The sequence below is a fragment of the Fistularia commersonii genome, chromosome 9 (genome assembly GCF_037954325.1).
Source record: "Fistularia commersonii isolate RoL2024-O1a breed Wild chromosome 9, RoL_Fcom_v1.0, whole genome shotgun sequence".
NCBI classification, from domain to species: domain Eukaryota; kingdom Metazoa; phylum Chordata; class Actinopteri; order Syngnathiformes; family Fistulariidae; genus Fistularia; species Fistularia commersonii.
The window spans coordinates 2,985,001-2,998,657 of NC_141292.1; the positions used below are offsets into that span (position 1 = coordinate 2,985,001).

General features: G+C 40.0%; 1 protein-coding gene across 1 annotated transcript; it reads right to left on the reverse strand.

Moving 5' to 3' along the window:
- Positions 1–1,264: 1,264 nt before the first annotated feature.
- Positions 1,265–13,363, reverse strand: LOC147230959 (guanine nucleotide-binding protein G(q) subunit alpha-like). The gene is made up of 8 exons (XM_086151932.1): positions 13,185–13,363; positions 12,797–12,952; positions 11,374–11,558; positions 7,940–8,094; positions 7,630–7,758; positions 4,499–4,628; positions 3,928–4,081; positions 1,265–2,604 (listed from the first exon to the last, which is right to left on the reverse strand). Exons 2-8 carry the CDS (start codon positions 12,930–12,932, stop codon positions 2,414–2,416), a joined length of 1,080 nt encoding a protein of 359 aa, XP_086008058.1. The 5' UTR covers positions 12,933–12,952; positions 13,185–13,363; the 3' UTR covers positions 1,265–2,413.
- Positions 13,364–13,657: the final 294 nt, after the last annotated feature.

The window sequence follows — 13,657 nt, forward strand, 5'->3', positions numbered from 1 at the left end:
AATTAACCTGGATAGGTTTAATCTTTCTGAAACTTTTTCCTCATTTTATGTTGTATTCAAATATGAAAGAGAAATTTTGGTAAAAACTCTAGATTTGTGTTCCGTGTTGAGGCATGAACGATTTACGATTTGCAATAAAAAATGTATACTTTGCATTTAAAATTACATTATATATTAATATAAATTGTGTTGTGTTGACAGGGAAATTTTACCATTTGTAATAAAAATATATGATTTGCATTTAATATTATATTATAGATTATTATACATTATGTTCTGTGTTGACATGAAAATTTTACCATTTGCAATAAAAAATAAATTGCATTGAATATTATTAGTTCATAGTGAGCATTTAATAGTGAATAATATGTAATGTTTCAAATGAATGTAGATAGGTTTACTCTTTTGAAAAGTTTTTTCCAGACTCTGTCCTCATTTTATTTGGTATTAAAATAGAGAAAAAGAGAAAAAGAAGAGTGATTGGGGTAAAAAAAATATATAGATTTGTGTTCTGTATTATGACATTAAAAGTATGCCATTGATAATAATTAAAAAGTATCAAAAAGTATACATTTAATAATTTATAATTCAATAATTTATTTTTTAATAATAATAATAATTTATACATAAAATAATAATAAAAAAATAAACAAATTTAAAAAAAATACAAAAAAATAAATTTGACATAAAAAGTATGCCATTGATAACAATTAAAAAGTATTAAAAAGTATACATTTAATAACTTATAATTCAATAATTGATTTTTTTAATGATAATAATAATTTATACATAAAATAATTTAAAAAATAAAATAAAAAAAATACAAAAAATTAAATTTGCATTTAATGGTTCAAATGGCTGAATGTCAGCCCTAACATTTTCATCTCACCAAATATGACCCTCTTTGCAAAATATTTGGGCGCCCCAGCTTTAGGTGATGTTTTTGGCCAAGACACGGCTCGACAAATAGTGTGCAGGCCTGAGCCCGAACTGATTCCCACGTGGAAGGTACCGTCAATATTACCTTCCCTGCGGCCTCGGCACCACTTTAATCCATCTTTGCAGATCGCCGGCGCCACAATCTCTCGGCACATTACTCTCAGCACCTCCCCGTGCAGGATAGTCCGGCGTACGACGTTAAAGAAAAGGAGAGATCCTCCAGAGGAGAGCTGCTGCCGGCGGCGGACGGACAGACTTGCCGGGAAAACCAACAAGTGGAGAAGCGAAGCGAGGCCGGGAATTAAAACCCTGAACGGAAAAAGGCTCAGTGGTACATCTGTTTATTCAAACAATCACATTTTAACACTGAAGAGTGCAAAGTAACCAGACACTGCGGCAACAGTGAAACATTACTGAGTATTAAGCCACACGAATTAGACTAATTATATATGGCACGAGACAAAGGTCGTGTAACCGGCGCCTTATTACCGCTTATTTGTTAGTTTTCTGTTCTTAAGTCTAGATCCAGAACGCTTTAGTTAAAAGCCTGAGACATCATTAAACACAAATATGTCTTCAACACTTTCTGAACGGCTTCATCCTACAGGGAGGGGGTCCTTCTCATTAAAAATAAGGGGATGTTCAAATGCAATTTAACTAAAAAACAAAACCAGACCGTTAAAAAAGGACCGCTAATGTATCTGAATAAAATACAACGTGTAATGTGTGGATTGGGACCACGCTATTTCTTTTTTGAAGGAACACAGTGTTTTCTATTCCATTCCTTTCCATTGAAATGTGAGTAGTTACAAATATATAATGACAAGGGAGTTAAAACTTAAGAAACGACGCGACGCACAAAGATACACGGAGTTGTCACAAACACCGACGTTACGAAAACTGTGCAAATAATAACCGCTTCCCTTAAATGTGTCATTAGTGTAAACCGTGACTCGCTTCCCTTTGAGGACACAAACTAAACATCTATAGTGATTTTACCTGTAAAAATACAAAATAATAATAAAAAAAAAAAAAAAAAGAGATCAAGCTCTTGTGTTAAAGGTGTGAGGTGCTTCAATACAGTTAGTCTATGTTAAACATCGCAAGGTTCTCTCGTTTTCTCGTGTCGACTCTCCGCGCCCGTTACTTCTCCCCCCAAAAAAAAAAAAAAAAATTCACAAAGAGCTCCATAAATTTTAGGAGTGCAGTACCGTAATGGACTCCTCGCTAAGGCGGCGCTTTAATTGTCAGGACACACTTCATTACGACTGGAGACTTTCAAAGTGCCTAACCGGAAACGTGTAAAAATACATCAGTAGTGCAGTCGTTTGGCTCTGTATAACCTCTATTTCCTGTTTTGGGCGATAGCGTTCGGTTAGCATCGTGATGCTAACCGAAGCACCGCGGAGCTCACCCTGACCGCCGGCTCTGCGAGGAGGAGATCGAAATTACGGCGGCCCGTCCGTCTCGCCGTCTAAACCAGGTTGTAGCCGATCAGATTGCCCTGCAAGATGTGGTCTTTGACCGCGCGGAAGACAAATCGGATGTTGTTCGTATCCGTGGCGCAAGTGAAGTGGTAGTAGATCAACTTTTTCCTGTTTGGATTCAGGCTCACAAACACGTTGAGGATGAACTCCTGTCCCGCTTTGACGTCCCGCTGAGGACCTGGAAGCAAACACACACACACACACACACACATGCACCAAAAAGCTGAAAGTCACAGTTGTATCTTTTTTTTTTTTAAGAGGTTTGATTAAAAAAGTTTCGGAATAAAAGACACCCAGTCACCGTAAAATTAATGGATTTTGGAACATTAAAATGGGACCGCCATAAAGCGACGGGACGATCAGCCATTTACAAATGAGGGACGTCGTTCAGGGGCCAAATGTGCCCTTGAACGACGTGACGGATGCAGCAGGAGCGGGGAGTTCTCAAACTCCTCTGCTGCTGAATCCCCCCAAAAAAATAAGACCAGCCTCATGAGCTCCCTTAACTTTTTTTTTTTTTTTCCCCTTCGGCTCTGGTGAGGTTTTTACAGCGTTCTGCATCCACAGAGTTAAATTACCGCCGCCGCCGCAAAGTTCGATGGCGTTCTCTGTCATCAAAGTTGAATGTCAGTTCTTATCGACGCTTTTCTGCTGTAATTGCCGCGTTTAAGATCCATTGTCCTTCAAGCCTAATTACTTCAAAATATAAATTGAATCGAATTAATTTAACATGCACCTGCATGCACATTTGAAACTAAATAGACCTTTTCAAAAACTACCGGCTCTGCAAAGGTGACTGTTCAAATCTCATGGAATTTCTTCCAAATTTTTTGTCAATTGCTGATTTTTCAAATCCATTTTAAGGTAAGTTATTTAACTATTTCAGTTTTTTGCAGACGCTAATAACAGACTGCTTTTTTTTTGTAGAATTTCAGAGATAGTCATAATTTCTTGCAGATTTTTTTGAATTCTCATCCCTTTTGTAATACATTTAAATTTCTCTATTGATACTGGAAATCTTTTCATGAGATCAAGTGCAGCTAGTGACATGCAGTTGCATTGAGATAACAACTGCTGAGATTTCCTTCATTTGGTGGATAATAGGACAGTTCCGGCGATCATCACAGAAGTTTAAAATCCGTTGCACACTGTGTTGCTCAGCATTGTTGGTCAACGCCGGCTAAAATCATGCTACAAGCACGAAACTGAAATGCCCGTACCGTCACTTCTGTGTTTCCTTGACAAATCCTGCACCCGTGCAGTTATCTGTTGCTAGATACGAGGCTGCAGCGGCGAAAACCGGCGCGATCGGATAAACTGTGTTTGCATCAATAAATGTACGTTTCATCTCCAGAGAAAGAGCTGAGCTGTTTCTTCTCGGGCGGTTACTCGGCTACGAAAACCATCAAATCCATATCGAAGCGCCTGTTACGCTTCTGTCATTTCTTATTCAAGAGCGCGGAAGAAGAAGAAGAAAAAAAAAAAAAAACCCTCCTCTCACCGTCGTATTCGGGGAAGTAATCGACCAGATGCGAATGCATGATTTTCTCCTCCATTAAATCTATCTTGTTGAGGAACAAGATGAACGAGGTCTCTTCGAACCACTTGTAGGTGACGATGGTCCGGAACAAGGCCATGCTTTCCTCCATTCGATTCTCGAAAAGAAAAAAAAAAAAGAAGGAACGAATAAAGTAAACAGCGGTTACGCGTCTCCGTTTGTATGCAGATACAGATTTGAATATTAGACAGCGGCACTTAAGCGGTGATTGTTTTCCGGGGGGGGGGGATTCGGTTGACTCGGATTTCATCAGGTGAACGAGCCCGACTGAAAGGTACGCTTTGCACAGCAGAGCGACTAAAGAGCTCCTCCTGCAGGTGAACTCTGTACACTGCGGAGAAGGAGGGTCAAGCCCTCGCACCGAGACGACGGCGGATCGCACAAATGTGGGTCAGAGAAGTTTCGACGGATCGGACGCGGCTTTTGCGTCTCTGCAGGCTACGGTGTTAAAAATAAAAATTGTGCGTGGGGGAGAGATCAACTTAACATTTAAAGACAGAGCCTGGGAGCTCACCTCATGGGCGGATTCGATGAGGACCTGATCGTATTCGCTGAGCGCCACCAGGAACATGATGGAAGTCAGATTCTCAAAACAGTGAATCCATTTTCTTCTCTCCGACCGCTGGCCGCCCACGTCCACCATTCTGCAGACAAGTTTAGGACATGAAACAACCTGGCGTCGCGGCCCCGACCGCTCCGTCATCTAACCGCAGGAAGAAAGGTTCTCTGTGTAGGATTTTTTTTTTTTTTGGTTATAAAACATGAACTCCCAATAAAGAATGAAAACCACAAAAAAAAAAAAAAAATTAAAATTTTGGCAGAGAATGTTGCCTCCCCGCCTCCCTTTCTGCATTTCTGTAAATCATATAAATGCTTGTTTGTGATGTGAACACGTGAATCAAAATGCAAAGGATGCATGAAAATAATGCACTGTTTAAAATGAGGTTAATGTTAGAGAGAAAAAAATGCACATCAAGACGAATTTATTTATTTTATTTTCACTATTTTGCCAGAACACAGCGGACCCTCGCGACTTTGCGGTTCTGCTCATGCCCTCGCTATTAGGGTTTTTTTTTGTACTTCTGTTCTTGCCATTAATTGTGCTTTAGCATTTTGTTGGGGCAATATTTGACGTTTTTTGGGTTATAAAACATGAACTCCCAATAAAGAATGAAAACCACAAAAAAAAAAAAAAATTAAATTTTGGCAGAGAATGTTGCCTCCCCGCCTCCCTTTCTGCATTTCTGTAAATCATATAAATGCTTGTTTGTGATGTGAACTCGTCAACACGTGAACCAAAATGCAAAGGATGCATGAAAATAATGCACTGTTTAAAATGAGGTTAATGTTAGAGAGAAAAATACGCACATCAAGACGTATTTATTTATTTTATTTTCACTATTTTGCCAGAATACAGCGGATCCTCGCGACTTTGCGGTTCTGCTCATGCCCTCGCTATTAGCGGGGTTTTTTTGTAATTCTGTTCTTGCGATTTATTGTGCTTTAGCATTTTTGGGGGGCAAAATTTGATTATTTTTTTTCTGACAAAATATCCATATTCTAGCCTAAAAAAAAAAAAAAAAAGTAAAATTAAATTAAAATTCATTTTATAAATGAACCGCCGTTTGGATCCATTGACAGACGACAACATCAACGAAATGATGAAGTCTGCCGGCGAGGAAGAAGAAGAGAAAGAGAAGCGACAAGAAGAGGAAGAAATCTAAGAGACCGGTCTCACGCTCATAACAAACGCCGCAAAAACCCTGCAAAATATGCGGCAAGATCGGGACGATGTTATGGTTCCGTCGGTCCACTTTTGTAACTTGATCGACGGGACGGTGGCAGTTTATAAAACTATTTTCAACCAGAGAAAAAAGCAGCGACTGCCTATATGTTCGTTGAGGGTTAATATATCTGTAAATACTTTTTAATTCCTCTCCCCTCATATAAATCTTAAAATGTTAAACCTTACAAAAAAAAAAAAAAAAAAAATCACCCTCTTACTGTAAATTGTAATAATTTATCTGTATATATGTTCATAACCATGCAATATTTCATAACAGCTACATGTACAATATTTTTTCATACTCTTGTGCACCCCTTATCTTCACTTTATAGTTTTCACTTGTTACTTCAGCAACTTTATAGTTTTTTTTTTTTTTTTTTTACTGTTTATACAATTTTCTACTATTATTTATTATTGTTATATTTTTCTTGTAACTCTGGTACAACAATTTCCTTCGGTATAAATAAAGTTGTTCTTTTTTTTTTTTTTTTTTTTTTTTTTTTAAATATCTTATCAAGCAATCCATCATCTCATGAAGACTTGAGTCCGTCCAATATTTTGATGATATCCTTGTACAGAGCAGAGGAGCGGATGCTTTGACCTCCCTGGTGGACCTTAAGAAGAGGTCGTGGGAACTCATTCTCCGGACACCATTAACGTCCGTATCAGTTTTAAAGGTAAACCATCCAGCAGCGGTAAAAGGTGCTGCGGCCCGTGGACGCGCTCGCTGAAATATCGGGGTCTTCTGTGTGTCTTTTACAAAGCTGTAAAATAAAAGCCGCGAAATGATGGATTTCGCCGATTTCTTTTCTCGGACCGCCCACGACAAAGTGCCCCCTCGGTATTTTACAAGCCAACAATAATTTTAGATGCTCCATTACAAAACAATAACCAGGAGCTAAATTGAGCAGAACAACGGCTCCTCTCCTGTAATTTCAGCGCTAAATGCAAGATTAGTAAGACGGGCGTTCTTATTATCTAATTCCTACATGCGCTGCATGAACAAATAACAGCATAGTCCTTTAAAACAAAAACCTTATCGTTTTCGGAGGCTTAACTTTACTATTTTCTTTTTAAGCGGCACATTTTACAGTGCAGCCAATGCGAAAATCAGTGTTACGGGAAGACTGATTTTCATTAGATGGTTGCACAAATCTAATTGCGCAAAAGGATATTTCTCTCCATCCGGCGACTCTCCACCGAACAGGGGAATAATAATTCCCGAGTGAGTTGTTTCTACAGAGCTTGGCGTGATTTCCATTTCCATGTTGTATCATCTACGTGCTTGGAACTGTGCGAGCGTCGTGATGAAACTCTACTGTAACTCCGCTTTACCGTCGTCTCGCGCTTTTTCCGGTCGGTCTGTATTATGGACAGCCGAGATGACTAAATATCGTGTGGGAGTGCCGGAATCTGTGGCTATCGCTGGCAGCTAAGCGTCTGCGCGAAGGTCAGACCGGCGCCGGAGAAAGCCTCGCTATATATTTTTTTTTTTTTTGTTAATCGCTTGTGTTAAAGAGCAATTTCATCCTTTATCGGACTTCACAGATTTAGCTAGCTCAGCGGCGTAGTTTGGCTGAGGCCGACAAATAGTAGCGTGTTTTCACAAATAAGCTATTGTTATTTGGGAACAAAAACTAAATATATGGGGGGGTTTGATAATGTACCTTAATTCGCTTTTCAGACGCGTCGTCATGACAGAAATCTACGTTTTCGCAAAAATAAGCACGTCGCAGTTTTTTTTTTTTTTGCGTTAAAATCCATCACATTGGAAGGTCCTCCGTTAGTTTGACGTTGAGCAAACGCCACTGACAAACAAACATGAATTTTTAGTTATTTTAAAAGGGAGAAAGACTAACCTGAACACCACATTCTCCAGGTCAAAGGTGTACTCTATGATACCTGTGGTGGGAACCCTGACTCTCAGGACATCCTGCTGTGTTGGCAGATAAGCAGTGTCAGCAATTCGGTCCAGGTCATTTAGATAGCTATTAACACACAAATGGACGATGAGATAATGACACAGAAGAACGAAGAGCCCAAGTGAGAAATTGGAGGAATTGGTCATGACTCGATACTTTCGACAATAATCTCGGCATAAATGACGAACGCGACCGCGCCGGTCAAAACTCTTCGGTATCGTCGGGGAGTTTGTTTGTTTGCACTCACTATTTGGCCGAGTCGGAGAGCTGGAATTCCCGCTTCCGGTTGTAACATTCCTGAATTCCTGGATCGGCCCAGAGGCTCTTGATGGCGTCCACGTGCGGGTTTGTTAACGTTGTCACTTTATCCACGTCGACGTCGCTGATAAGGGTGGCATTCGCCTGGAAAACACCACGACGTGCGGGCGTTAATGGCAAAATCGAACATTCGCAGAACTAATCACATGTACGACATCTGTGGGATTTTTTTTTTTTTTTTTTTTTCTCAGGAAAACCAACTTGGACTGGGACACTCGCGGGATGGGCCGTGTCATCGTAACCCCGTTTGCAGAAAATATTCACAAGCACATCTGTGTGTTGAGTCCAGAAATGACCCCCCAAGGCACATCTCACATGAAAGCAGCCTAAACATTACGATTTGTCGAAAGAATGGAATATTTATTTGTTTTTTTATTTTATTAATCCCTTGCGGGAAATTATTTCTCAGCATTTAACCAATCATGGATGAGCCATGAGCGAAAAAAAAAAAAAAAAAAATCAAAAGTCCTGAAGTTCTCACTCAACTTTCTGCATCAAAAAATAGCTTAGACTTAATTCAAATGCTTGTGTCAGACATGAGAAAATATTTTTTAGTGTTTGAAGGGGAAAAGGGAAATCACCACTGGAGGAGGATAAAAAAACAGGTTTAAAAGAAGTCCCATTAAATTATTTGAGATCAACTTGCAATGTATTCATAGGGGGACAAGCATGTTTAGTTATATTTGATTTCAAACATGTGGAAATGGTATTTTAAAGTAGTTCCACAGGTAGAAATGAGGAAATGAGATTTTTTTTTCAAACTAGGGCATTGACACACACACACACACACACACACACACACACACACACACACTCACAAATATATATTTATATGTATATACATGTATATATATATATACACACACACACATATATCCATATAAATATATATAAATATATACACACACATACACACAAATATATATATATATATATACATACATACATACATATACACACATATATACATGGATAAATATATATGTATATGTGTGTGTATATTGATATATGAATATATATATATATGTGTGTGTGTTTATGTATAAATGTATAAATATCTGTGTATGAATACATACGTATTTTGTATATACAAGTATATATTAAAACAATTTATATATAAATACACGTATATACACATACATATATACACACACATGTATATATATATATATATATATATATGTATATATATACACACACACACGTAGAAGCCTTTTCTGATGACAGTCCCTGGACACACGGGTTGCATTTCAAATATTCTGAGTGCATCCCTGGTTCCTGGTTCGCTCGCCCTGAGCCCTTGGGAATCTGTCACATCCTACGTCAGCTGGCCTTGAAGTGCACGTGACCTCCTGCCTGCGGGGGAGCGGTCGAGACACACTCGCCTCCGGCAGGCATCTTTCACAATTCCTCTTTTTCTTCGACTTCCCGGGCGGTCGGCCACCCTGGCCGGAGTGTTAAACGGGCAATTGACATGGAGCGAACCCCCCTGACTTCAACCTGAATTTTCACCACATTGTAACATAAAGCGAACATCGATTGTCCTACTGCTTCCCTGAACCAACGATAGCCGAGGAATGTATCATACGTTGTCTTAAGTTGCATCCTTTGTAACAACTATGTTTACATTATAATGTTGATTGTAAACAAAAATGCGCCACAAAGCCCATTTGCACTTTTTAGTTTGTAGTGAATGCTATTGCTGTGTATGTGTGTGTTACGAGCCTCCTGGATAAAACGGATTTAGACCAACTCTGCACAGGCCTGAACTACGTAAGATGCACTGCGATGCGAATTTACCTAAAAAAGAAAACATTTTCAGAGCAAAACACCCAGAAAGGCGCGGGTCGGTTTGCTACTCTGGCGGATGTGCGCTCGCTCCCTCTGGTTTCAGGAAGTGCACTCTGTAATTAGAGGATTGGAAGCAGCCTCAAGGAGGTGACAGGGATTCTGCTGACGGGAAAAGAGAGAAAACGACTGATAAAAAGACCGTTTTTAGGCGCAGCCTGGACGTCTGAAACTAAAATATCGTAGCCCTTCTTCGTGTAATTCTTAGCGTTGCACAGTCATTTTGGGAGCGATCGGAAAATGTGACCGGCACTGGCTTCCAACATGTTTGTGATGCTGGAAAAACAGCAAGAAACTAAATAGAAAAGTCAGTCTTGAAACAGCTTTCTTTTCTCATCTTTTTAAAACAGCCAACTGCTCAGTTGTATTGTTTTTATTTTTCTTGTTTAATTTTAAATTTCCGCTTTGTGTATGTGTGTCCGCACAACGTCCTTGACTGAAGAGTAAGATGCATCAAATAAAATGTATTATTATACTACTATTATTATTATTATTATTACTGTCATATCCAAACAAATGATTAACATCTGCAGTTGGGAATGTTGATTCTCTAAAGCAGATAAATCAATGCTACTTTTACTACAATGGAGAGACAATAATGTTGTAACATTTCAAATATACAAACAGTTTATATACTTTTTATCTTTACATTGAGAGGAAGTTGATTCAGTCCGTTAAAAATCTCGTCAGCTTCTGACAAATGTTATTGATTTTTAAAATATTCTGGTACGAATATATTTAAAATATTCTGGATTCATTAAATGAATCCTCTTGATGGTAAAAACAATCCAGTGTGAAATTTAACAATAGAAAATATCAGAAATCACATAAAAAAAAATTTCAATTAAATCTGAAACAGATCTGTCAGAAATTACTTTGAACATCAAAAAGTGGTAAAAGAAAAATGGCAGATATAAAAATGGTGATGCTGCTTTTTAATGTAATAGCTTTCAGATCTGTAAAATGAAAAAAAAAAAAAAAAAAAAAAAAAAAGGGGGCCTCTGAGTGATTTTGAACTTGAATCATCATGTGTACTTGGGCTTGCTTATTTCTTCAAAATAGTCACGACAGAACCATAACAATCCACAACCCCCACCCTGAGGACGGGAGACGGGAAGTAAGCCCTCGCGCTTACCTGGAAGTCCCATAGCGTGGCTGCGGGAACGTGCAAACGTGTGTGATTAATAAACTCTTGCCGCTGGTGCAACAAGGACAAATTCCTACATGATGACAGCGACCTTCTCTCGTGTCTTTTTACTGGTGTTTGGCTCCGAAGCGCCTGCCCGTACATGCTTGCGGGGTAACATCACGAGTAGTCTCCAGAAGACGGCCTGCTCGACAAATGACTCTCTGGCAGCGGGTTTGCAAATCTAAACACGGTTGTGAATTACTACACTGTGAATATACAATGACACGAACCGAAGCCCTGGCAGCGGCTGACGGCGAACCTCGCAAACGCTCGGCCTAGGATGGTAAGTGTGTGTAAGGTATCAAAAACACAGCTGTCCCTTGTACCTTGTTGTGTTCACACTTGAAGGGGATTTGCAGGATCTTCATAGCCTGGATCATGGCCTGCACGGCCGTGAAGATGTTCTGATAGACCAGCCTTGTGAAGCCTCTCTTGTCGTCATCCGAGTACCCGCGGCCGTGGATGATCCGCATTTGCTTGATGAAAGTGCTCTTCCCACTTTCACCGGTTCCTGGCCACAGACGGAGACGCGCGATTAAGGCAATATAATGGATAATAAGATATAACAGAGATAATAATCTCCACATACCGCCCGATGTTTGTGGAGACTTTCCGACACTCGGCTTTGAGGGTCAAGACTGATCGTTGGAAGTTCACAATTTCATTTCATAAATCTGCCTGTACTTGGATATTACCTATAACAGAATAATGGAAAATCTCCCATCCCCTTATTTTCGAAATCAAAAACACATGTTTGACCGCATTTACATTTGAGCAGTCATAAATAAGTGCTGCTCCTGTCCACATCGAGGACAGACAGATGTTGGGTTGCTATTGAAATGAATAAATCAAGCTGAGCATGAAAACACGGCTATATTAATGACTATTAAAATTCCGTGCAAGAAAATCTGATCAGATATTTGACACGTAATAATGTTGACATGTGCATTTGCATGTAGGCCGACACATCCACCGCTACTGAGGGGTTTGGAAAATAAGCGGATTAAAATCTTGCTGACCAATTCTCAGCCCATGCGGTTTTAAGGTTTTGATTTTAAATCAGGAATCTCTATGTCTTTTTAAGCGCTCGAAAGAAATAGCCATATTTCCCTCGTGCGTGACAGACCGTATTCTTAGAGTGATTCATCTATCAAATTACACTCTTGTTTCGTTTAGTTTCTTCATGTCAATCATTTCAGATTTTGCCACACAATCAGCAGCCATAAGTTACGTTTCTAAACTGTAAAGAAAAGTAATAAACCTAACAACATAATGTCTTTGCTGCAGTAAGTAGGGGTTAAGCAACAGATTCAGAACAGCCGGGCTCCAAGATGCAGATTAGTCTCGGTTATCCTCCGGCTGAGACTAGTTTGTGTGTGTGTGTGCATGATGTAGAATTACAGATAATTATAAACAAGCTCTGATGGGATTACGTTCAGCGGTGAAATGCAGAACAGAAACACAAACATGCGCTGAGCCACTTTCAAGTTTTAACACACACATTTGACAAATGGGCAACAAAAGTCTAAAATATATTTCCACATCAGTACTTCCCCTGTGTTATTTCTAACCCCCTCCTTATGTAGCCATGGCTACTCTACCATTGGGGAGATGATTATTATTCCATGTTTTTAAAATTTAAAAAAAAAAAATCTTCAAAAAGAAGTTGGAAGAGAAAGATGTGATGATGATGCTGAAGATAAGACAGATGGGAAATGTAGTGATAAAGAAACTAGCAGAAGAAGTTACCGAGCAGCAGGAGCTTGTATTCCCGGCGGGAGTCCCTCTTGTCTCGGCGTAGCTGCCGCTCGATCTCATCGTTGATCCGGCGAGCCTCTTTGGCCTCCGGGCTGAGGCAGCAGGTCCCCACGGAGCTCAGGGTCATCTCCTCCCGAGGGACACCTTCTACCACACACACGCGGAAGGATACATGATATCGGATGATGAAGCTAGCGGGGAAAAACTAACAAAAACAAAACAAAAATAAAAACAAATCTTCCGATCGATTATCGATCTCGCGAGAACGCGGAGAAACGAAACGACCCCCCCCACCCTCCCCTCCTTTATCCTCCCAACCCAGAGGCGACCGAGAAACGGCTATAAGGAAGCAGAAGTTGCGAAAGGCTGCCGGAGTTACCTCGGTTCCAACTTTTCTTTTTTTTTTTTCCTCCCCCCAGCGGGAAGGGGGGGTGAAGTGAGGCCGAGGGTTCGACCCCCCCCGCCGGCCGGCCAGCCGAGCAGCTCCCGGGCGTGGTGGCAGGGGGACGAATATGGCGGAGTTTGACTTCGATGCGCAGCGATATGAAAGTTAAACTTGGCAAAAAATCGACAAGGGGGATGAGAGTTTAAAAAAAAAAAAAACGAAACTTTCCGCGGTTTTTTTTTTTTTTTTAAAAAGAAGGAAGGGGTTGTTCTCGATCGGAGAAAAGTAGTGCTCGTCGCGGCTTCGGGGCAGATGACGGAGGGCTGAGCTGATGGGAAAACAGTGTGGGATCTCAATATTACATTAAGCGGGACTAATTTCCGGTGTTAACCAGACGACCGCGGATGCGAGTGACAAAACATTACGAATACATCACTGGAAAACTTTTTTTTTTTTTTTTTTTGCAA